We start from the raw sequence: 25,496 nt of genomic DNA, 5'->3' as shown, positions 1-25,496 counted from the left end.
ATGGAGGACATCGAAAAAGTGCAGAGAAGGGCAGCTCGTTTTGTGTTATTGTGCAATAGGGTTGAGAGTGTCACTGATATGATACGCGAGTTGGGGTGGCAGTCATTGAAACAAAGGCAGTTTTCTTTGCGGTGAGATCTATTTATGAAATTTCAATCACCAACTTTCTCTTCCAAATGTGTATATATTTTGTTGATACCCACCTACATAGGGAGAAATGATCATCATAATAAATTAAGATAAATCAGAGCTCGAGTGGAAAGATTTAGATGTTCTTTTTTTCCCACATGCCATTCGAGAGTGAAATGGTAGAGAAGTAGTATGAAAATCGTTTGATGAAACCTCTGCCAGGCACTTAAGTGTGAATTGCAGAGTAACCATGTAGATGTAGATGTAGATGAGGGCAGCAGTGCATTTCAGAAGGGCACATCAGAATGGTTCGAGACTGAGACAGGTCTCAGACAAGAGAATGCTCTCTCTCATGTTTTTTGTTCAGTGTCATCTTAGAGAAAGTAATAAGGGAGCGGAGGCAACAGGAATGGGCCAGAGTACAGTTGGATGGTAATTTAAATTGTCTCGCATAAACACATGATATAGTACTTCTAAGTGAATCAGTCTGTGAATTGAAATAAATGTACCAGAAAATGGATAACTATGAACTGAAAGTTGGGATAAAGGTAAATCGAGACAAAACAGAGTTCATGCAATTGGGAAGAAGACAAGAGCAGCAAGAAGTTCTTGAGATACATGGCATGACATTCAAGAAAGTCGACCGGTTCAAATATTTGAGATCTTGGTTTACCAGCAACAACAGCATAGAAATGGACATCAAAGAAAGAACAGCAACCCTCAGGGAGACAATCAACTCAAAGTTAATATCAGCAGATACTAAGATGAAAATCTATAATGCAGTGATATGCCCAGAAGTCATGCATGGTTCAGATACCTGGAGCATCACAAAATGCAAAAAGAAAAAACTATTAATATTTGAAAGAAGAGTAATGAGGAAGATATGGAAGACAATCTTAGGTAAAGGGTAATAGAGCAGGAGGAGGGATGAGGAAATTTACTTCTTGATGCAACTAACAATGCTATAGAAGCTGAAGAGCAGTAGAGTCCAGTGGGCAGGCCATGTAGCCACATGTCAGAAGAAAGACGGGTGAAGAAAGCACTTGAGGGGAAACCATACACAAGATGCCCCATAGTATGACCAAGGCAATGATGGAGGAATGATCTGGCGAAAGACCTGGCAACCCTGAAGGTGGAAGATAACGGGAAAAACCAAGCACAAAACAGAAAGAAGTGGAGGCAGTTTGTGGAAGCAGTGCATCGTATGCAAGGCCTGTGACTACCGAATATGTATGTATGTAATAGCTATTGTTATACATTATGAAATGGTTACATTACACAACAGATAGTTTGGAAGTGTGGATTAAATGCATTGAAGATTATATAAGCATTGTTTCATTACTTTGAATTATATCACATAGCACACATCAACCAATAAAAGCATTTGGACAAATATAATAAAGTTCAAAATGCAAAGTGTAAATAGCTTTTTCAAAGTGTAGATATTTTTCTGTAATTCACATAATATTCATCAAATCAGTAAGTACTTTGCACTACACGCCTTCTAAAGTAGGCTGTGTTGTTCCTCAGGGTACATGCTATCTCGTTACCAAATGTCATCGAAATCAGTTCATGGTGTTAGTAATAATAAATTTAAATGTAATGCAATATGTGGCAGTTTATCACACATCTCAGTGTTCATTATGTCATATATTCTAAACTGTATGACATAAAATGATATAATTGTGCATAAACATTCAGTGTTATATGTGAACACTGCCTGGAAATTATGACACAGATACAGTTAGTAGTAAAGAGGTAATAAATTAAAACATCACACCTGATTTGAAAATGTAGTACCAGTATGCGATAAACTTTTTTCTTTTCATCATATTTTGCGTGATGTCAGTGAGAAAAGTTACATATTGGTTTGAAATTATGTTTAAAGTTTGTTGCAAGTCACTAAGCACTTTCATCTGCAAATACTGGATGAATAAAATATGGGTATTCACATGTCTTGGCCTATACTCCTTTTTTGCTCCCACCCCTACCACTTTGATAGGCAGGTGGTTCTTAGTCCCACAACAGTTCCTTCCAGACAGTGAGTAATATGCATACCAAGTTTGGTTGAAATCGATCCAGCAGTTTTGGAGGAGACATGGAACATACATACATGTTTATAATATATAAGGATATCTTTTTTCCATTATCTGATTTTGATTAAATAAAGCCTATGCATTGCCCCAAGCTATGCTGAAGTTACCAGTGAAAACCCTATAGAAATTGGCCCAGTACTTTTGAGAATTAGTATATTAAAAGACAAACAGATAGACGAGGTGGTTTTACAGTTTTATTATTAGGGCAGACTTACTGATTTAAAAATGTGTGAAGTGTTACAGCCAACCAACTTCTTTTATGTATTTTCCTCTTCTTGATATGCAGTAACAAAATATAATTATTCACACTCAAAACTGCAAAGAGCTGGCCGCAGTCTGTGTGTCGTACATGTTTACATTGACTCTATATGAATTCAAATGAAAATTGGCTCTTATGTGTGTTGTAACACAAATATTGGCTAGTATTGGCACCAGTGTATGGATGGAGGGTGTTGGAGACATATAAACAATATTATTTAAGGTGTATTAAGTGTATCGTGAAATAATGGTTTTCCTAACAGTGATTAATTTTGTTTTCACATTTGGCTTATAATAATAAAGGTAAGGTAAAAGTATCATTTTTAGTATAACAGTTACTATGTGTTTACAAGGCATCTCGTGTCCCTCCCTCCCTCTCTCTCTCTCTCTCTCTCTCTCTCTCTCTCCTCTCTCTCTCTGCGTGTGTGTGTTCCATAACACAGAAATGACTGTCTTTAGCAATTACAATACAGATCAAAGGAAGCAATGTTTCAGGTTAGCTACCACATGTCCCTGCTCCATGGCACCAGCACATGTTTATGTGGCATGTTGATCTGCTGTTTGTTGATTTGTGCTGTAATTTCATATTCTGTATTGAGTTTTTCCCCAAAAATAAAATAAAATAGACAAGGCTCCTGACTGTTGAGTTGTTTTCCCTGTCCCAGGCTGACAATTGCTTGCGTAATGTGTGAAGCAAGCATTACAGGAACTGCCCAAAAAATAAGTGGGCGGATGCTCTGCAGAGAATTGCTGCTACATTTGATACTAGCATTGACTATGTTGGAAAGAAAATAAGGTTGCATGTTGTCCAATATCGACAGGAAAAGACGAAGTTAGTAAACATCGGGCAGTGGTGTGGACACTGTTGCACAACCTGATGTGGCTTGGCTACCCTCTCCTGCAGTTTGGCGATGATGTTCATGAGTTAAAGGAAACTAGCTGCTGTGGACAAAGAGGTACAAAAAGTAGTGTCCTGTGCCATGTCACATTCATAACAACCCAGAAACTGACGACACTGTTGAAGTTATTTTTTTGATGATTTTTGCATAATCATACAAACTGAATAAAAATTCAAGAATATGCATATTTAACAGTGTTTTTCATTTAGTTACTATTAGATAAACCTTCAGGGCTACCATCAGTATTTCACAAACTTCAGGTACTCTTTGTAATACAAGGGTTGTTCAATAAGTAATGGCCCACATTTTTTTTCTCAGAACATATTTATTGTTAAGAGTCAGAATTTGGTGACAATACATGTCAACATGTATTGTCCATGTCCTGTTTTTCTACGTAGTCTCCATTACATTCTGTGGCCACACACCAACGTTGTGGAAGAGCATGTAGTCTCTGCTGGTAAAAGCGTTTGTCCTGTAGGCATAGCCATGTTTTCATTGCATGACGGACATTCTTGTCTTCTTCAAAGTGTGTACCCCAAAGAGAATCTTTAAGTGGCTCAAAGTTATGGAAATCCAAGGGTGCCAGGTCTGGACTGTAGGTTGGATGAGGCAATGATGTCCAACCCAATTTGGCGATGTGTTCCCAGGTTCTCAGACTTGTGTGTGGGCATGCATTATCATGTTGGAGCAAGATTTCTGCTGGATTCTTGTCCGATCAGACACACCAGGTACGGTTCTTGAGTTTATTCAGAGTCTTCACGTATGCCTCTAGATTTATGGTTGACTCTCCTGGCATCACATCCATGAGAATGATACCATCACAATCCCAGAAGACTGTCACCATGACATTTCTGGCAGAGGGGGTTGTCTTGAATTTTTTCTCTTGTGGTCAATGGGGATGATGCCATTACATGGGCTGCCTTTTCATTTCCAGCACAAAGTGTTGCACCCAGCTTTCATCCCCCATGACAGAAAGGCCTCTCCATTGGTCTCAAAATGCTCCAACAATTCAGATGAAATGGCTTTCCTTTGAATCTTGTGGTCCGCTGTGAGCATTTGTGGAACCCATCGTGAGCACCTCTTTGAATATCCGAGAGTGTTGATCATTGCAGACGCACTTCCAATGCTGACTAACAGTTGTAGAGCCAATTGTTGAGTTGTAATGCACTGGTTGGCACAAATAATGGCATCAACATGATTCAGCATGTCTGGAGCATTGGCTGTGACAGGATGTCCTGAGTGTGGCTGATCATCAGAACAAACATCAAATGTGAAGCGCCAACAAGGATGTTTGTCTACGTATATTAATGACTTTAAAAAAAAAAAAAAAAAAAAAAATGTGGGGCACGACTTATTGAATGACCCTCGTATAACTTGATTCAAAATTTGAAATAAATATTCAAGATTCTGAAATGAAATCTCCCACAGCCAAAAAACAAAGAATAACAGGAAGTCTTTGGTTGGTCATAATTGTTTTTCAAACAAATGGTGCTGCCATATTTGACCAAAGTTCAAAATCAGTCAATGACATCTGAGTGAAGTTACTAAAACCAGAGCTGTCTTCTGTATTCACCTCCTGCAACAAGTTTTTACCACCAGTTCTTCTGCAGCATGCTTTCATCCACCAACAATGACAAGGCCTCTCATTAATTTGTGAAAACATTCTTCAGGTATTAATAGCACACCTCCACTAATCATTACAGTTTCCTCATCACTAAATATAGCATAGCAGACTATATGAAAACTATATGACAAATAACATTACAGACAATGTGAATACACAGCGGAAAATGTTTGCCACCAGTGTGGACAGTCAGAGACCAGAATCAGAGTTGGAAACATGTTATGAAACACCACATTTCAAGAATTTTATCCAGATATTTGGAAGAGTCACTCAAATGTAAAGGACTGGATTGAAAGTCTGCCTTGTGAACCTGCTGTAGCCACATGAACAGGAAAAAAGGGGCACACAATGTGCTTTAAGTAAGAGAACATCATGTCAACTTGAAGGGTTTTTTAGCCAAAAAAGTTAACTACTACCCTCTCACCTACTGCTTCTGAGCCAAACACCTCAGTATCATCTTTTTCAGAATATTTATTACCTTCAACAGCAAATCATTCATTGGAACTTGAAAGCTCTGTATTAAAACACAGCAGAAATTCTCTGAATTTGTGTTAAAAGACAATGTAATGACAGAAGAAATTCTCTAGTGTGTTGAAATGACACACAAGTTACTTTGGCAGGCTGAAAAGGATGTTGTTGTAATCTGAAGAATATGTACAGACAGTGCTGCAGCTAACACGATGGAACTTGAATGAGAGACAACTGCATATTTTCTTATGTTTGGAATTGCACCTTATTTTAATCAACAGTTGCTTGGATGGCTGATGAAAGCCAGTTATATTATTCTTGGTTTTGATGAATCACTAAACAAAGTCATGGGACACACACAAATGGATGTAAATACAAGATTTTGGAATGAGGACAAAAACGAGGTAACAACGAAATACTTTAATTCCTCTTTTCTTGGTCACTCAAGAGCTACTGGCCTTTTCTCTTCATTGATTGATGTGACAAAAGACATATCAAAGAGTAAGATGTTGCAGATTTCTATGGACAGGCCAAATGTGAATTGGTTGTTTATGAAAAAAATGTAAAGGGCATTCAGCAGACCTGAAACTGCCAGGTATTGGTAGCAAGGAAACACATTGGTACATTGTATTATTGCTGGAAGCCTGGTATAATTTGTTCGAGAATGACCCAACCGGGAGAGAATTATATACTAATATTCAGGTTCCACTATGTTTCCGAAAATATTTGTTGTATCAGGTGGCTCAAGAATTCCTCAGTTACTCAAAAAGCAATTGATAAAACACCAAACATGAAGAAATTCCTTGAGGGTGTGAAGAAAGATGAGAATAAACCAGAGAGTGAAAGTTTCGTGTTGCTGAGTTAATTTTATTAATGATCCATTGCTGTGTTTGAAACTTGCTTTCTTCAAGTTGTTATCCTGTGATATCGAAACATTCCAAACAAAGTGCCAGAAAGGTGTTCGGTTAACTCCATTTCTCCACACAGCTTCGGTATCTACAGTACAAACAGCAGCAAAACATTTTATGAAGCGTGAGATATTAGAGAAATGTACATCACTCGAGTTAACTGTTGCCAAATAAGAAAAAACAAAAATCTGTCACCTGCAAAATACATAATTCTAGGTTTTGATGCCTATAAAGAATTAATGAAACTGTTTCAGATGTAAGAACCTTTAATATTCCTAAGTTTCAACAAGATTGTAGAACAAGTCTTCAAACATTTATAATCAAACTTAATAACAGGTCTACATCCACATTTATATTCTACAAATTACCGTAAGATGCATGGAAAAGGGTACATCCCATTGTACCAGTTATTATGGTTTCTTCCCATTCCATTCATGTATGGGAGCATGGGAAGAATTATTGTTTGAATGCATCTGTGTGTGCTATAACTCTTCTAATCTTGTCCTTATATTCCCTATGTGAATGATACATAGGGGTTGTATTATATTCCTAGAGACTTCATTTGAAGACAGTCCTTGAAATTTTAGTAGTAGACTTTCTCAGGATAGTTTACATCTGTCTTCAAGAGCCTACCAGTTTGGTTTCATTAACACTCTCCCATGGAACAAACAAACTTGTGACCATTTTTGCTGCCCTTCTCTGTGTACATTCAATATACCCAGATAGTCCTATTTGACACACTTGAGCAGTATTCTAGAATGTGTTGCATGAGTGACTTATAAGCAGTCTCCTTTGTAGACTGGTTACAGTTCCCCAGTATTCTACCAATAAACCTCTAATTCTGTACTCTGCAAACTATTGTGAAGTGCATGACAGAGGGTATGTCCCATTGTACCTGTTACTAGGGTTTCTTCCCGTTACATTCATGTATGGAGTGCGGAAAGGAACATCTCTGTGTGTGTGGTGATTATTCCAATCTTATCCTTAAGAACCCTATGTGAGGAATACATAGGGGCTTGTAGTATATTCCTAGAGTCAGTTCTTGGAACTTTGTTAATAGACTCTCGCTGGATAATTTATATCTTATCTCCAGTATCTCTGAGGTATGGATCTAGCAAACCTGTGACCATTCATGCTGCCCTTCTCTGTATACATTCAATATCCCCTGTTAGACCTATTCGGTAGAAGTCCCACACACTTGAGCAGTGATCTAGAACTGGTCACCCAAGTTATTTGTAAGCACTCTCCTTTGTAGATTGATTGCACTTCCCTGTATTCTACCAATAAACTGAAGTCTACCACCTCCTTTACCCATGACTGAGCCAATGTGGTCATTCAATTTCATATCACTACAGAGCGTTACACCCATGTACTTGTATTAGTTGGCTGATTCCATTAGTAACTCATTGATATTATAGTCAGAGCATACTATGTTTTTTTCACTTTGTGAATTCCATAATTTTACATTTCTGAACATGTAAAGCAAGTTGCCAATCTTTGCACCACTTTTGTAACCTTATAAAGATCTATCTGAATATTTATGCAGCTTTTTTCAGACAGTACGTCATTGTAGATAACTGCTTCATCTGTAAAAAGTCTGATGTTACTATTAATATTGTCTGCAAAGTCATTAATATACAACATGAATAGCAAGGGTTCTAACACACTTCCCTGGGGCACACCTGAAGCTACAGATGTAGATCTGATGATGATGCTCCATTCAAGATAACATGCTGCCTCCTCCCTGCCAAAAAGTCCTAAGTCCAGTAACAAATTTCACACAATACCCTACATGATCATACTTTTCACAATAAGCATACGTGTGGTACTGAATCAAATGCTTCTCAGAAATCTAGAAATACTGCATCTATCTGTCTGCTTTGATCCAAAGTGTTCAGCATGTCAGATAACCACGAGATTGCTCCTGCTCTCATACTAAGTCACACCTCAGACCATAACTCCAGGTGTAGCTCCAGGGTGACTAGCACACAGACAGGATGGTTGTAACCCCTAAACTGGTATCCTTCTAACCAGCACATGTCCATCACCAGCACCGAGGCAGAACCAGCCTTCATCAGAAATCACAACTGTTTTCCACCCTTCCCTCCAATGAGCTTTTGCTTGACACCATTTAAATTGCTAGTGGTGGTGGTTTGGGGTCAGTGGAATGCACACTACAGGTTGTCTAGCTCAGAGCTGTCCTTGAAGTAACCAGTTTGCAACAGATTGTTGTGTCACTGTGGTGCAAACTGTTGCTCAAATTGCAGATGCAGATGCAATGCAATGCACCAGAGCAATATGTCAAACATGATCGACTTCCCTCTTGGAAGTGCCACATGGCTGTTCAGAGCCATGTCTTCTTGAGATTGTACATCCTCATGATCACCACTGCCAGCAGTCATGTAATGTGGCTACACTCCTGCCAAGTCTTTCTGCACTATCACAGACAGAACACCCATCTTCTTCTAGCCCTATTTTACGGCTTCATTGAAACTCAGTGAGATGTTGACAATGGCGTCTTTGTCACTTTAAAGATGTCTTGACTAACATCAGCTCACCATGTCCAATCTCAAAGATAACTAATATCCATGACCGTTACAGCATGTATTTAAAGCAAACCTGATTTACATCCTCATAGTGGCACTATAGTGCCACTCTTATATGATTGGTGTGAAATTTGAATATACATAATCTTTCAGATGTGGAAACATGCCTACCAAACTTTGTTTATGTACTACAACTCCTTCCTGGTTTTTCACGTTCTTGCCATCACCATCCTTCCTCTTCTGTGTCCACTCAACAGGCAACTTGGTGTTCATGCTGTGATTGTCATGTGGTACATAATAGGCATGAGTGCCTTGATGTAGATTTCACATGTGGGATATGCTGAAGAGTAGACGATTTGGCATCAGTTTGTGACAGTCTGCAAGTTGTAGACTTGCCATTGGAGGCCCCAGTGTTGTCCTTGGACTCAGAGGCTGCCTCTGACATACTGTATGGTGTTCTGAAGCTCTGCTTCCCTTTTGATTGATCCACATGTCTAATTCTGTTACCTGTTCTGGTGTTCAGCTTCCTGGATTTCTTTCTGACCACCAGTCATCTAGTATAGTTGCACTGTGCCAACATTAATCTTTTCACAGTATTTTCATGCTCTGTGCAGGTTCAAAAGAAAAGGTGCTCAAAGAGTTGCTTTTATTTGTCTGAATAGTACAGTATGAATAAATGGTGGATGGAAAAAAAGGAGGAGATAACCAAACTTTTGATAGAGTATAATCTAAATAGAAATGGTTGTTATGCAGTGTTTATTTTACTTTATTGCTGAATAGTCAAGGAAGGAAAGTGTGAAATTGTTTTTGGATAATTCTTGCCTTGAGAAAACACATTTTTTTTTCTTTTTACACAGATATTTTTTGTTGAAGTTACAGCATCTTCAGTGGAATCTTGTCTTCTTTCTATCAGAAACAGGAAAGTCACTTTTTACTGTCTGTACACACAGAAATTCAGTTTTTAGCTAAAATAATCACAAATTTGAAACAGATTTTTTTAAACACATACTGTGGTTTTTGGAACATTCTGTACTGTGTCATGTAGCTGTTATTCTTTTATAGCTTGTCATCTGCAACCATAGAGAACTTGATATAAGAAACTTATCAGTAAAAATTACACCTGGAGTGTTAAAACTGTTGCAGTTTACATTATTTTACTCTATATGAAAGAATGTGTGTGTGTGTGTGTGTGTGTGTGTGTGTGTGTGTGTGTGTGTGTGCCTCCCATTGCTTTTTTTCTGAAGGTACTTTTACATATGTTGGTGACGCTCCGTTCAAGGTAATATGCTGTTTCCTCCCTACCAAGAACTCAGTCCAGTCATAAATCTAATTTAAGACCACAATTGATTATAGTATTGCAAATGAGAATTGATGTGGTACTGAGCCAAAAGTTTTTCAGGAGTCAGGAAATACTGCATCCACCATGACTTTCAAGTTGTCATGCTCGAGAAATGGAAGTTGATGTTTTCTAAATCCATGCTGGTTGGCATCAAGGAGGTACTTGTGTTTGGTGCACCTCATTGGATTTAACTACAAATTTTACAACTGATGGATGTCTCTGATATTATATGGTAATTTTGTAGATCACTTCTGCCACAATTTTTGTGTACAGGTTTGACCTGTGCTATATGAAAAGATTAACAACCTGCAAAATGAAATTCTTGAGATGAACAGGGGTTACACCAAATGAGATCAGAAAACAAATGAAAATTTTTCAAAGGAAGTTAAAATGGAACCCTTCACACTATTCAGAACTATCAGAACAACTGGACAAAACATCTGCAGCAAATGAGATGAAAGAGGCCCCTAAAATCCATGCTACATTGCCACCAAAATGGTGTAAGTTTGCTTGGCTGACCACTGAAAAGATGGCACGAGAATTTCTCGGTGATACTATAAGGAAGGTGATGGTGATGATAATGATGATGCAAAAGAATTTTTCCATTACAATTTAACAAAAAATTAAATGTGACAATTACAAGGTTGCAGATATTGCAGTCCAAATAGCTGTCTGATCAGCTAGGTTTAGGCTTTCCATGTTTTTCCTAAATGGCTCAAAGCAAATTCCAGGATTGTTCCTTTAAAATGGACTCTGTAGATTACCTTTTCCAACCTTCCTCAATTTGAACTTGTGCTCCACCTCTATGACCTCATCATTGATAGGAAGTTAAATTCTAATCTCCCTTCCTTCTTTCTTTTGTACTGTGTTTGATGTGTGCACTACCATTGCATAAAATAAGTAAAGGACAAGTAAATATAATAGAATAGAAATAAAATGACAATGAAAACAGGCATATTATTTGGGAAATTCTAGGAAATACTTCAACAAACAGAAGAAATAACAACAAGAAAATATTAGAGACAGAATATGTTACGTAATTCTGTACGTAGATATCAACACCTGATATTTTTGTAGGTTTCTTAAATAAATCATAAAACAGTATAAACAACAAATTGCAGTCAGTTAACAAATTTAGTTCCTGAATCTAAACAAAAATAACATTTTATTGTACAACTGTAACACATTTTTGCTTTTCATTTTGCCCTTTTCTCAGACATAGAAGATAAAGCAATTGGTACACAATATTTTATCCTAAACTTGTGAAGTGGGGAAAATGATATATGCCACTCATTTATGAATGACTTATTTTCAGTTTATTGGAGGCTGAGGTGAAATGTTCATCCAATATTTGCATTAACAGGTGTGGGAAACTGTTTAAGAAACCATGCTCAGATAGCATCCAGCGTACAGATTCTGTTGCATTCTACTTTGCTTCCTAATTTAACATTAGGCTTAATATATGGATCATATGGTGAAATAAAATCTATTTATAAAGCAACATATACAGCTCTTTTGTGTTCATTACGTTTCAGATACGGGAGGTACGACATGACAATATCATACCATTTATTGGTGCCTCTGTTGATCATGGAAACTTGTGTGTATTAACAGCGTATTGTGCTCGTGGAAGCTTGGAAGATGTTCTAGCAAATGAAGACTTACATCTGGACAACATGTTTGTATCTTCTCTTGTGTCTGATATTGTAAAGGTGAGGTTTTCTTTTTAATTGATGTAGATTTCCAAATAACTTTATAAAGCAACTGTAGCAGTTTTATGATTATTCCAAATAATATAAAAGATGGCATTTGGCAAATAGGTTGATAGTAGCATGTAGCACTACTTATCACGAATTGTTCATGCACCACGTTTATGTACACATTCTGTTGTGCGCTTGAAAATTCCCGTGTTTCTACAGTAATAACGATTAATAATGGAGGACACGCTTCCTCATTTTTCAGTAATTGATATATCTGGAAGATAATCAACATATGTCATGTATATTATTTGGTCTGAATCCTGTTGAGGGATGAAATTTTCACTTCCATTATTTGGTCAGCAAGGTGTAGAGAGGTGGCGGCATAGAGTTCCTGATCACCAGTCCTAGATTAAATTCCAAACTCCTTTTCAGTGCCTCATAAAGTGATAGTACATGACACTGTTGATGGTGATCCATCCACCAGATGGCCCCTTGGGTGCTATTCAAGAGAAGTAGATTATGTGGTGGTACCAGGTTTCATCTACTTCCTTCTCTCATCATCATCTTCCAACACAAACATAACTATACATCCATCCATTGCACTCACCTTCACCAAAAAAATAAAAGTACAACACTGCTTGCACATATCCACAAGTATAGGGGTCAATAAGCAAGAAGAACGACCACAGTTTCCAATCAGCAGCTGAACCTACTCCTTGTGATATCCAAGCCAGAAACAGCACATGAGATTTACATTTATCAAAAACTTCTATCATTTTTACTCATTTCTAAATGTCATAATGTTAATACATTAAATTTCATTGAAGCGTTCTTTCTTCTTTGGCAGTAAGCATTATGAAGCACAAAAGTTCTTATGCACAAAATTCTTTTTATCCATCAACTCATATGGCTCAATCTTCTTTTGAAACATTACTGTCTCAGACTAAGTGTTTAAGGCTTCTCTCCCCAAAACATTCCACTCTAATTGGCCTTATTAGGAACAAATTGCCCACTGGCTTATTACAGTTTAAAACATTATTCCACATTCTGCATATTTTTAATATCAGCCGATGAATCTGGAAAAGTTTTTGAGTCCTGTTTTACAGCAATAGCACTGCAACTGTGTTCAAAATTTCTCTGGACCAAACTGGTTAATCTTCTTCGTACAAGGTGTAATTGGGTAGGAGTCCCACATAGAACTGCAGGATTCCAGGATGAGCCTCACTGAAGAACATTAGCCCTCTTGCTTCAAAATCCTCATTATTAGGAAGATAACCCTGCAAGCACTGCAGACTACACCTCTCACATGGAGACCATAGTAGACTTTGCCATTAAGTGTCAACCCAAAATACTTAAAAGTAGGTAACTTGGAAAGTCTCTCTCCCTCTAAATTAAACTCTGATGTTGTCTTGAACCTCCTGGAGAATTAGCTAAACCACTGGCTCTTGCTTGCATTTGTGGTCTTGTTTACTGCTTCTCTGCCAAAGCAAGAACATCTTAAAGAGTTTCTCAGTCTCCTGATTGCCTTATTCTGTGATAATCCATTAGATCATCTGCAAATGTCCTGATGTTGTAATGGATACAGATCCTCTGTTGTTTATTATAAATAATAATGGCACTACTCTGTGGCATCTCTGAAAATATGTCTCCTTTCTGTGAGATTTCTTTTTCTACCCTTATACTTAGAGTTCCACCTCTATTTACCTAAGCAACCACTCTATCTTCAAGTCCAGCAGCTTATAATTTTTGCTGTAAGAGCCCAATGCCTTTCAAAGGACCATAGTGATGGAATCTAGTTCCCCTCCCCACCCGTCATCAAATGTGTCCACCACATCCTGAGCACAGCCAAGAGGCCACTCTAGACATCCTTAAGCCATTGTGCTCAGTTGCATATCATCTAGATGGATTTGGCTTGTAGCTTTGACGCTATTTTCTTATCAGACTTGTTAGACTGACATAATTTCCAACAGAAATCACAGAGACTGATTACCAGTCTTCCAGCACCTCATTTCTCACTTAAGCTTAGCCAGAACAATTTTTCTGCGTGGAAAAGATTTGCAGAGTCAGCTGGATCAACAGATGCAGTGTCAGGTTCACATGTCTTCATTATCCTGTTGCTCATAAGCATGTCTGTTGTTTCTTTAATTTGTATCTGGCAATTGCTGGATGTGGTTTCTGCTATATGTTTACTTATTTCCTCCACCATTGTCAGGTTTATGCATCAGGAGTGTACCCACACCCACAGTCTTCCAAAGTAGGTGGCTCAAGAAGCCCTTTTTTATGGTCAGATGTTACTGCTTTGCCTTCTCCTGCCTAGAGATGGAATGGTTTTACTCCCTGTTTGTCTATACTACTATATGACTTGATCTTTTTTAGAAGGGAATAAGTCAAGAAACATAAATTGATGTGAGACTGAAGCAGACTATCTGAAAGTATATGATTATGAATGTAACTGTTAGTTTTAATGAAGATTTATCTGCTTTTACAGGAACTTCTTAGTATACATAGTACCTAATAGTAGTTGTTAGAGTTTCAAAAATGGAAAAATCCAGCCTTTTAAAAAAGATTGGCTTAAGGACATGGAGAAACATAATGGAAGACAGATAATTAACAGTATTACAACATTCTATTACACTGTAAGTCATTCAGAACCACACACAAAGAAGAAAATTTTAATTAAAGTGCAAAATATTGCAGTAGCTTACAAAGAACACACAGTTAAATTGAAGTTGATTATTTTTCAATCACTGTTTGCAGCATTGATATCTGTTCCCTAGTTAAAACATTCCTCATAGAATGCCCTATGTTCATGTGGAATATACTACTTTATCTTCTTCTTCAAGTCTTGCATTTTTTTTTTTTTCACTGCAATTGGAACTGTTCTTGAAGGATATGCCAGTGCCAATGGTGGAGAAACAGATGCTTTCTCAGATGCCATGAAGAATGTTTGGTTTATTAATCCATTTATGTTACTAGCTTCTTTGATACATCCATATCTACTGTGCGAGTAAGCAAGGTGGAACAGAGTGCTGATCACAAAATTAATTCTCTCACTTCTAAGCTTGATCCTTGTTTCTTCAGAAAATATGGTTTTCTTCTAGTGTTTTGGCCAACAGTTCTTGAAGTCTAGAATTTGAGATGCTTGATTTTCTGTTGCTAAGAACTTGCGTACTTTGTCAGTACTTTGAATAATGTATTCTATAATGTTATGGATAGTGAAAATTCTGTCATATTGATGAAGCCGTTTTGAGATAATCCCAAAATTATCAGTCTTTCATTATGTTTCTCCATTTCCTTAAGCCAATTAATTTATAAAGGGCAGATTTTCCCAATTTTAAAACTCTGACAACTACTCTTAGGTATTATATATAGTAAGAAGTTACCATAGAAACCTTCACTAAAACTAACAATGATAATGTTCATAATTATATACTTTCAGACAATCTCCTTCTAAAATAGATTTCTTCAATCTCTGACATATTTACGTTTCTTGACTTGTAAGATTCTTTAAGTCATAGTAAGAATCTGCATAGAGACTTGTTTTTGTTCTGCTGGCACAATTTTCACAGAATGACCTAAGCTTTGTGATGCTTTTTGGTGCAGACTTTAGAAAGTAAGGCTGAAAGGAGCAGACTTCACAATGGCACTTTTTACAATTTCCTTCATGATAAACATAATATGAGCTACATCCTCTTTTTATATCATGAATGCAAAAAACATTCACTGAAAGTTTCCTTAAATAAAATAGTTCCCGTACTAGCACTTCCAGTAGACTGATGTTTTGCATATAATCAGATGATAAATCTCCTTCTTTGTTTCCACTGATGCTTCATATGTGAAAGCTGAATAAAATTTTATGCTTGTATGCTAATGTATCATCAATTTGGCAACTGCTGTTCATTTTTCTACATCATTGAGATATGGAGATCTAAGTTTTAATTTCACCTCTTCACAGATACAGCATGTATCCACCTCTGGTTTTCCAAATCGATAACTGAAATCGTTTCTGTAGAAGCTCCAATAAAAGATGTAAGTTACTGTACTCTCCAGATTCTTCTTTAGGAACAATGTCCACATCATTTTGACATTAATGTCTACACTAAGATAGTACATCTATTCAGCAGTGTAATGACTTTCTCATAAGGGGAACTACTGGATACGTTCATATATTGCCTCATGAACAGAAGATTCGAGGCTATGTATAACTCTCCTACCTCTCCTGTCTTCTGGGGTTTTCCTAGAGAGCTTAATCCATCTTATTCTTTGTACTTGTTCCTCACTAATGTCACGAACTGGGAGGATAGCTTTCATGCATATCTCTTGATGCGATGCACCAACGAATATGTATACAAAAAACTAGCAAAATGCATCACTACAGGGTTATCATTTTTTCATGATTGTCTCTGCTTGACCTCTTGAGAATCTGATAATCCTTGAAGAAATAGGTCTTGCTCATTCTTATTAGGAATACTGTAAAAGTTTGTAAAAATATCTAAGCAGTTTTCGTCTCCAGTTGATACCAAATATTTCTTCATACATGTGAAGAAAATAAATAAAATAAATTTCAGAATTATGAAAAGGATATTAATCACAGCTCAAATATCATCAGTAACACTTTTGTTACTGATGATATTTGAGGCTATGTTCATGATAACCAAACAGAATAAATTACGCTATTTATTTTCTTTTAACTTTCATGGCAACAATTTCAGTATAATAGATTGTGCTAAATAAAATGAAAGATAATGTTACTTGCAAGAGAGCTCTTTTTTTTTTTTTTTTTTTTTTAATATAGCTTAAATAGGGTTCCCTCTTTTATTACTGTAGGCTTCACGCTTCAGTCAAGCTGCATTTATTTTGTTACTTTTGCAACTAGAAAAATTTCTCCCTCTTTTTCTTTTTCTACTAACATCTCCAGTATCACTTACAATACTGCCATCATCTGGCATTTTCCAGCTAATAAGGCTATAAATAAACCAGAAATAATTAGAGTTCCTCCACAAATTAATGAACAATTGCTGTTAACTCATCAGCTGTTTCCATGGCCAGCTGTTCATTTTTAAAATGGCATACATCAGTGACAACCGCCCATTTAAAAATAAGTTTGAACTTTGTTTCCCTGTTACTATCCAAGCAATAGCATTACTGGCGCCCTTTTAAACACAAATGGTAGACCTACCTCTGTTACGATACAAAAACTTGGAGATGGTAAAAATGGAGACTTACACCTTTTTAAAAGAGTTGATTCATATAAAGACAAGTCATTGTTTAATGTTATTAGCAAAAATTTCTAAAAGTGCTTGACCACTTTACTTCATAGTTTTATGCTGTACTGTAATAAATGTTCAGACAGACACAGACTACTCATTTTTAATATATATGGTATGTAAATATATATTTACTATATAAATGGGAAACACTGTATCAAAATGCTCAACAAGTCCTGGATCGACTGAGTCAGATTTTTGCACGATACTCTAATACAATTCTTTTTAGTATATGTCATATACAAGTATATATTTAAAACTATACTACTATACAAAAACAAGTCGATGTTTAATGTTGCTGCAAAAATTTTGGTTTACTTCAGATTTTTGCCCTGTACTCTAATAAACGTTCAGACAGGCATAGGCTACAACACTTCAAGAAACATTCTTAGAAAAAAATCTCAAAAAGTTTTGGATCGGTTTATTTCTAATTTTTACATGATATTCAGGTAAACATTTGGACAGAAATATGATATTTTTTCTTTAGTCTGTATAATGTATAAATACATATACATATTATGTAATAGGAAAAAGCTTTTAGCAAAAATATCGAGAAGTGCTTGACCAAATCCCTTCAAATTTTTAAACGGTGTGTGAATAAGCATTTAAACAGACCTAGGCTACTTTTTTTGTATGAAAGTGTACAGGTTTTCTGTTAAAACTGGCTGTGAGAAAGAAAATGCTGTGTTATGAAAATGTGCTGTTTTGTTTTTTTGTCACAGTTAGTTTTAACTACAATAGCAGGGCATTTAAACCATTAGACAAATTGTTTCTCCTATATATATTCTTTCACCTTGTTGTATACACAACCATGTGCTGTTATGATTTCTTAATCACAACAGAAAATATGAAAGTTCTATGCATGGCTTATCTCTATATCATCAGAATACTGCTACAGAATCTGTATCATGCAAAACTTTGTAATCCCACCCATTTGCAGATCAAAACTGTGCAAAATACTGTCATTGAAGCTACTGTCCTCACAGATTCAGCAGCAGGAGAGATCTCTCAATCCCCGTACACCAATGGTCCCAATTGATTTACCCATTTATTTTAAGCAACTTCAATTCACAATGATGTTTCTGTTGGGTGTAACGATAAACAAGGCTCCAGGTCAGTAGGGGGGGGGGGGGGGGGGAAGACAGATGGCCAGAGTGGGAGGGAGGGGGGGAGGTGATGGTCAAAGAGAGAGGGAAGGAGGAAATTACAGAGAGAGGAGGGAGGAGAAGATGGAGAGAGATGGAGGAGGAAATGGACAAGGGGGGGGGGGGGGGCAGGGGGGGAGTGAGAGTGAGAAGGAGATAAGAACATATATCCAATTCACATACATACTCAGCAATTGTGAAGCATTGCCGGTTTTGCTATTATCACTATAAAAACATCTTACATTTTTCCATGTGCTACTATTCCTCGTACCGTTGTAGTTGCATTACAGCCAAAGACCTTTTCCATATTTATCTTTTGTAGTCTTTGTTTTCAGCCCAGTTTTGACTTTATTGTGTTTTCTTCCTCATTATCTTTTACAGTCTTTCGACATTTTGTTATAGTACATTGTTTTAGTCCAACTCTTACTTTTCTATTTCATACCAACTTCCCTTTTCCTCTTTTGATAAGTTCCCTAAATTTTCTCCAGTTATTGTCTTCTGTTACACCAGTTTGTACTGACATACCACAAATGTTATATGAGACCGTTTCCATTTATAATGATAAACTCTATTTTTAAAACACTATTCTTTTGTTGGAGAAAATGTCTCTACTCTGTTACTTTCTTTTGCAAATTTAAATTTTCGTACATCACTTTCTCAGACATCTAAATTTATAAATGTTTCTTGTTTTTACATGCAGGGATTGACCTACCTGCATGACAGTGAAATACTATCACATGGAAATTTAAAGTCAAGTAATTGCTTGGTTGATAGTCGATGGGTTCTTCAGATATCTGATTTTGGTCTACATGAATTTAAAGGCAAGTTTCTCTTTCATTTCTTTAGTGTTCCTTAAACAGAAATTGTAATCTGTCAGATTGTTCCTCGGATAGAAATAGATTACATTTCTTGATTGTTATAGTATTATTATGTTAGAATTTTACAGTAATTCTGCAATGTGTGAATTACTTTGAGTGTTCCAGTGTGTGGTACAAAACATAACCATACAGTGGTACAATCTGTTAATGATATTCATTATTTACTTGCTAACTTGTGGGAATTATGAAATACTTAACAACTACTCTTTTCATAAAAAATATTTTACTGCAGAATCATTCTTTCCGCATTAGGAAATACAATAAAATTGGCTGAAGATTATACACCACCTGATAAAAAAAGTGAAGCACTTAGAAGAGGAGGAGGAAACATATTGAAACTTTGGAAGTTGAGAGAGTGTGGTGTTTTCAGTGCTTCAGTATTATTTTAGCATTACAAAATCAAGTCTGTTTCACTGTCAATGTAGATCACAAATCGTATTTATTTATTCTACTAATCAGCTTCAGTCATACATGACCACCTTCAGACTACTATCTCCTTGGTGACTATGGAGCTGGTAAATGGAGCCACTGTAAATATCAAAAGGTACCTGTCTAATAGGTGGCAGTTATTGAATGGTACCTTTCAGTACATATAGAAGCTCCGTGTACTGGCTCCACATGTCACCAAAGAGTTAGCAGTCTGAAGATGGTCGTGTTTGACTGAAACTGGTTACCAGAATAAGTAAATATTAGTTGCGATCTAGATTGGTGGTATTTATTATACTGCTGAAGAACATCACTGTCATCCCAATATGGTTAAAAAATAATTTTATAAAGAATTCGGCAAAGTGAGCCCATTTATCGGCAAGTATGCAATAATTCAATTGCGAAGGGCATCATACAGCTATTGTATCATCTCCTGAGGCAAGCTGGCCCACAGCTGTTCTAATTGGTCCTTGATATTCTGGCTTCTGACACTGGAACAGAATTGATTTTAGAGTTGGCCCTACACATGTTCTATCAGGGACTGATCTGTGGTTCTTGCTGGCAACATCACACTGACGATACAAAGATACATGTGACATGTGTGGATGGATGAGAATTGTCCTTTTGAAAAATGACACCTCAATACTGTTGCATGAGAGGTAACACATGATGATGCAGGGTGTACGTGACATAACTTTCTGCCATCAGAATGCTCCCAGTCACTGCCAGCTGTGACCAGAAGTCAAACCAAATGGCTTCCCACACCTTGACACCAGGAGTGACACTGCTGTGTCTCTCCAAAATGTCAGGAGAATGGAAATTCCCACCAGTTCACTGCCATACTCATGACAATGGTCACCTGTGGTAGTACAGTACCACGATTCATCTCTGAACACAATGCGATTTCATTCACCATCAGTCCATGCTTCCCAGTCACAACACCACTCCAGACACAGCTGTTTGTGTTGTGGTGTTAATGACAGTCTACATATGGGATGGAAATCCCTAGTCCTGCTGTTACTAGTTTTAAGCTAATGGTATGGGATGACAGTAATGCTGCAGGGTATCCATTACTTGTTATCAGGTGGCAGACGCAGTTGTAAAGGGATTACAATGTGGTTGGTGCACAGTTCGGTGATCCTCCCTTTTCATGGGCAGACGTGGTGCACCAAAACTTTGACCATGAGTGTGCCTGTCTTCATGTTCCCTCGCAGTACAACATTGGGCCATTGTCACATCTGAATGCCCCACAAATCTGACACTGCACAATTCAAACAGCTGACAAAATGAACATCCACATTGAGACCCCTTGCAAACTCAGTCAGGTACAGATAACACTGTATAACATGAGTACATTGTATATCTGTGTCCACACAGTGATCATTCAACATCTGGCACTGTTCATATCCCTTATACAACTAACCAGGTGTGGCAACAACAATAAACACTAACAGCACTAATAACTCTGGTGACTTCTACTTGTTTACTTTGACATCTAACCATTTTTGGTAAGCAGTGTCTTCCCAGTTGCTTAATGAATGATATGACGTGGCATGAAGTTAGAATTGTGTAATACTAATACCATACACAACTGACATACTGAAACGAAGTAAATAAATATGTTAAATTAAAGAAAACTGTAATAATGCACAAATTTTAAGTCTTGCTTAATAAACATTTAACATTAGCCTAGTGACTGAAAGAAAGGGATTTCATAACACTAGAAATTTTATTATAAAATAAAAATTTATTTCCATATTCTAGATGTAATCAAAAAACTGTCTGCTGCCTGCTGGTACCTTTTACAAAGGAATGGGAATTCATATAATGGGTGTAATGGTTGGCCTTTATTTGCTTGTGTATCTACCTTACAGTAGGACCCAAATTAATGCTACCACATTCTCATGCATTTCTTTATGCAGGAAAATAGTTGGTACTTCTGTGGTGCACTGCCAAATTTGTGCTGATGTTTCATTATTAGTCATTTTACCTGATTAATAAAACGTAAAATACTTACGTGTACCCCAGGGGAAATACTGCAGCCATCATCCCGTGTAATAACTTTATGTAATTATGAAGCCAAAGTCTGTGACCCAGCATTCAGTGTAATAACCTTATGTATTAAGGCAGCCAGAGTCTGTGACTACAATTTTCAACTTACTGAAGTAACATGAAACTGACACATACACAGCCATGCACTTAAATTTCGATTATTAATTTTTTTCCTAATGAACTAAATCTTATATTTGGAATTTAGTCTCTCAGCAATTATAGCATACCAGTAATATGTCTGTTGGTTTCTAACTATAAATAAACCAGCACTTACTCACACAAGATATGAAAAACACAAGAAAGTAATATTTGCCATTAAAAGTTGAAACCATCATAACTTATTGCATATACTTATGTTTTGAGGACAACACAATGCTTGTCACTTTGTTACTGCTGCTGCTGCCACTACTATTACTACTCCTACTATTACTACTAACACTATTGAGCCATTGTCTCTTGTTCATTATGTAGCTGGCCAAGATGAACCAGACTTTGAGGCCAAGGAGCTGCGACGTAGCCTCTGGAGGGCACCTGAGCTGCTGCGTTGTGAACATTTTCCTCCAAGAGGGACACAGAAGGGTGATATCTATTCATTTGGCATTGTTCTATATGAAATTGTAGGCCGGTCTGGACCATGGGGCCACACAACTCTGACAAATGCAGGTTGGTTCAAATTAGTGACAAATATCCTCTGGTTTCAAGCAAAATTTAAAAGTATAAATGAAGAAATGAAACTATTGGGCAATGATAGGAGCTGCTCTTATCTATGGCAGGATGTCCCAAAAACACTGAAAAGCTTTAGGTACATGTTTCTTACTACAAAACAAGAAAAAAGTATAGTAGAAATGGGCTGTAAAATGTGAATCTTAGGAACTATGAGCACTTACTTATTTTTGATGTTATAAACAGATCTCTTCTACTGCAAGGACTTCGCTTTCCATGTTCTTGGAGGAGGTGGTATGGGCCAAATGAAAGAAAAAATGCCTGCTAATCGTGGAGTTCACATTGCATACTTCAAGAGTTATGAAAACTTGTTTATCTTTGCTAATGCAAAATACATCTCTTCTATTGGACAAGTGCTCTTAGCTCTTGCTGTATGCATTTTAGAGCTCATGTCTGCAAGACATTTTTTCCTTCTTTTGATCCATTCTACCTCCTCCCAAAATAGAAAAGTAGACAGCTTGAAGTAGAAGAGATGTGTTTCATAGTATTGAAGATGAACAAGTGTTCATAGTTCCTAAGATATGCATTTTAGAGTCCATGTTTACTAGACATTTCTTCCTTGTTTTTGGTGTAAAAAACCTGAAACCTGTCCCTAAAGCAAGTGAGTGTGTGTATATATATATATATATATATATATATATATATATATATATATATATATATATATATATATATATATATAATTCTGCTGTATGGGTCCACAGATCCAAAGAGAAATTACTCTCATGAATGTAGAATTACCGTATTTACTCGAATCCAAGCCGCACTTTTTTTCCGGTTTTTGTAATCCAAAAAACCGCCTGCTGCTTAGAATCGAGTGCAAAGCAAGCGGGAGTTCTGAAAAATGTTGGTGGGTGCCGCCACAACCAACTTCTGTCGTCGAATATATGTAGCGCCACACAGGCATGCTTTTTAGGCACAAAGATAAATACTGGCAGCAAAATCTCTGCGTCAGTAAATAAATTAAAAAAAAAATTGGTAGACGAGCCTTTTTCCTCCGCCCAGAGTTTCGACCACTGCATTTTGGTACATTAACCAACGAAGTAAATAAAGATTAATACGAATATAAACATTTTGCCATGTATTGTTTCGTGTTTGCTACTATCTCATTTAAATCCTGTGTGCCTAATAAACTACGAAACTAAAGTGAGACAACAGCAAATGCGGAAGAATATACATATCATGTCATGTTTATATTCGTATTATTCTTATGCCTGATAGTGATACAGTCAGAAATGAAGCACGGCAACTGATTAGATTTTTAAATCTAAGATGACTCTAATTTCTGTGCAGAATGTAATGAACTAAAGAGGCGCCTGCAAAGATTTTGGAACGCAGAAAAATTTTCGCTAAAATTTCGTTCAGAACATCATCTATCATACGCAGTCTGTTATTTGGTTCTTGTTGATCATTATCAAAGAAAGCAGTAGTGTAAGTAACAACAAGTGTTTCGCTAATGAGACGACTCCTCTCTATTTTTTATTTGTAAGCGGCGGTAGCGCGCACAAAAGCAAGCCACGCCGCGAGCGGCGACCGGCCGTAAACACGCACTATCAGAATGCGAAAAACAATGCATGACACAGTGCAGTAATGCATTTTCAGCTTGGAGTGACGTAAACACCTATAACAAAGAGAACGGCACTTATCAGATGAAAGAAAAATAAGCAATCAATTCAAACCAGACGAAGCACGTGAAAAAGGAAGGATATCCGTATAAATACGGACGGAGCGCGTGACGCGTAGCAATGGCTACCTGGTAAACCGTAACTGCTAAGCTTACGACTCGAACCAAACTACTGCAGCTGTATCGTCATTCATTCGACCTAAATTGTGTCTCATATTACAACTAGACGAACTTTGTTTCGATTTGGAGGTGCGACCTAAAGCTTTTCTCTCCCCTTGAATTTCGAGTCTCAAATTTCAGGTGCGGCTTAGATTCGGGAAAAATTTTTTTCCTTGATTTCGAGTCTCATTTTTCAGGTGCGGCTTAGATTCGAGTGCGGCTTAGACTCGAGTAAATACGGTAGTCAAAAAATAATTTTAAACATTTAAAAGTTAAATTTTCAGTACACTGAGGTGCATATAATAATTCTAAGGATATATGTAGTCATGCATCATCAGAGAGAAATACACGGGTGTATTATGAGGAACTGTAGCTCATATCTATAATAATAATTTACCAAGTTTTGAAAATATAATGTAACTGTAGTGAGAGAAGGAAACGTAGTAGGTGAATATGGATTGGGGGGAAGAAATGAAAGAGGAAGCCGCTTGGTAGAATTTTGCACAGAGCACAACTTAATCATAGCTAACACTTGGTTCAAGAATCATGAAAGAAGGTTGTATACATGGAAGAACCCTGGAGATACTGACAGGTTTCAGATAGATTATATAATGGTAAGACAGATATTTAGGAACCAGGTTTTAAATTGTAAGACATTTCCAGGGGCAGACGTGGACTCTGACCACAATCTATTGGTTATGAACTATAGATTAAAACTGAAGGAACTGCAAAAAGGTGGGAATTTAAGGAGATGGGACCTGGATAAACTGACTAAACCAGAGGCTATACAGAGTTTCAGGGAGAGCATAAGGGAACAATTGACAGGAATGGGGGAAAGAAATACAGTAGAAGAAGAATGGGTAGCTTTGAGGGATGAAGTAGTGAAGGCAACAGAGGATCAAGTAGGCAAAAAGACAAGGGCTAGTAGAACTCCTTGGGTAACAGAAGAAATATTGAATTTAACTGATGAAAGGAGAAAATATAAAAATGCAGTAAATGAAGCAGGCAAAAAGGAATACAAAAGTCTCAAAAATGAGATCGACAGGAAGTGCAAAATGGCTAAGCAGGCATGGCTAGAGGACAAATGTAAGGATGTAGAGGCTTATCTCACTAGGGGGTAAGATAGATACTGCCTACAGGAAAATTAAAGAGACCTTTGGAGAAAAGAGAACCACTTGTATGAATATCAAGAGCTCAGATGGAAACCCAGTTCTAAGCAAAGAAGGGAAAGCAGAAAGGTGGAAGGAGTATATAG

The 25,496-nt window shown here is 37.0% G+C and overlaps 1 protein-coding gene across 1 annotated transcript in view; it reads left to right on the top strand.

The window, feature by feature from the left end:
• The window catches only part of LOC124594011 (guanylate cyclase 32E-like), a 491,656-nt gene that overhangs the window by 240,185 nt on the left and 225,975 nt on the right, over positions 1-25,496 (top strand). Inside the window, exons 12-14 of the mRNA XM_047132363.1 lie at positions 11,803-11,979; positions 19,080-19,200; positions 22,207-22,398. Of these exons, the coding sequence (XP_046988319.1) occupies positions 11,803-11,979; positions 19,080-19,200; positions 22,207-22,398 (490 nt within the window). The remainder of the gene's footprint in view (positions 1-11,802; positions 11,980-19,079; positions 19,201-22,206; positions 22,399-25,496) is intronic.

This window comes from Schistocerca americana, chromosome 2, assembly GCF_021461395.2.
Source record: "Schistocerca americana isolate TAMUIC-IGC-003095 chromosome 2, iqSchAmer2.1, whole genome shotgun sequence".
In the NCBI taxonomy this organism is placed as follows: domain Eukaryota; kingdom Metazoa; phylum Arthropoda; class Insecta; order Orthoptera; family Acrididae; genus Schistocerca; species Schistocerca americana.
Note: the sequence above shows the minus strand (reverse complement) of the source record. Positions and strands in the feature narration are given on the sequence as shown.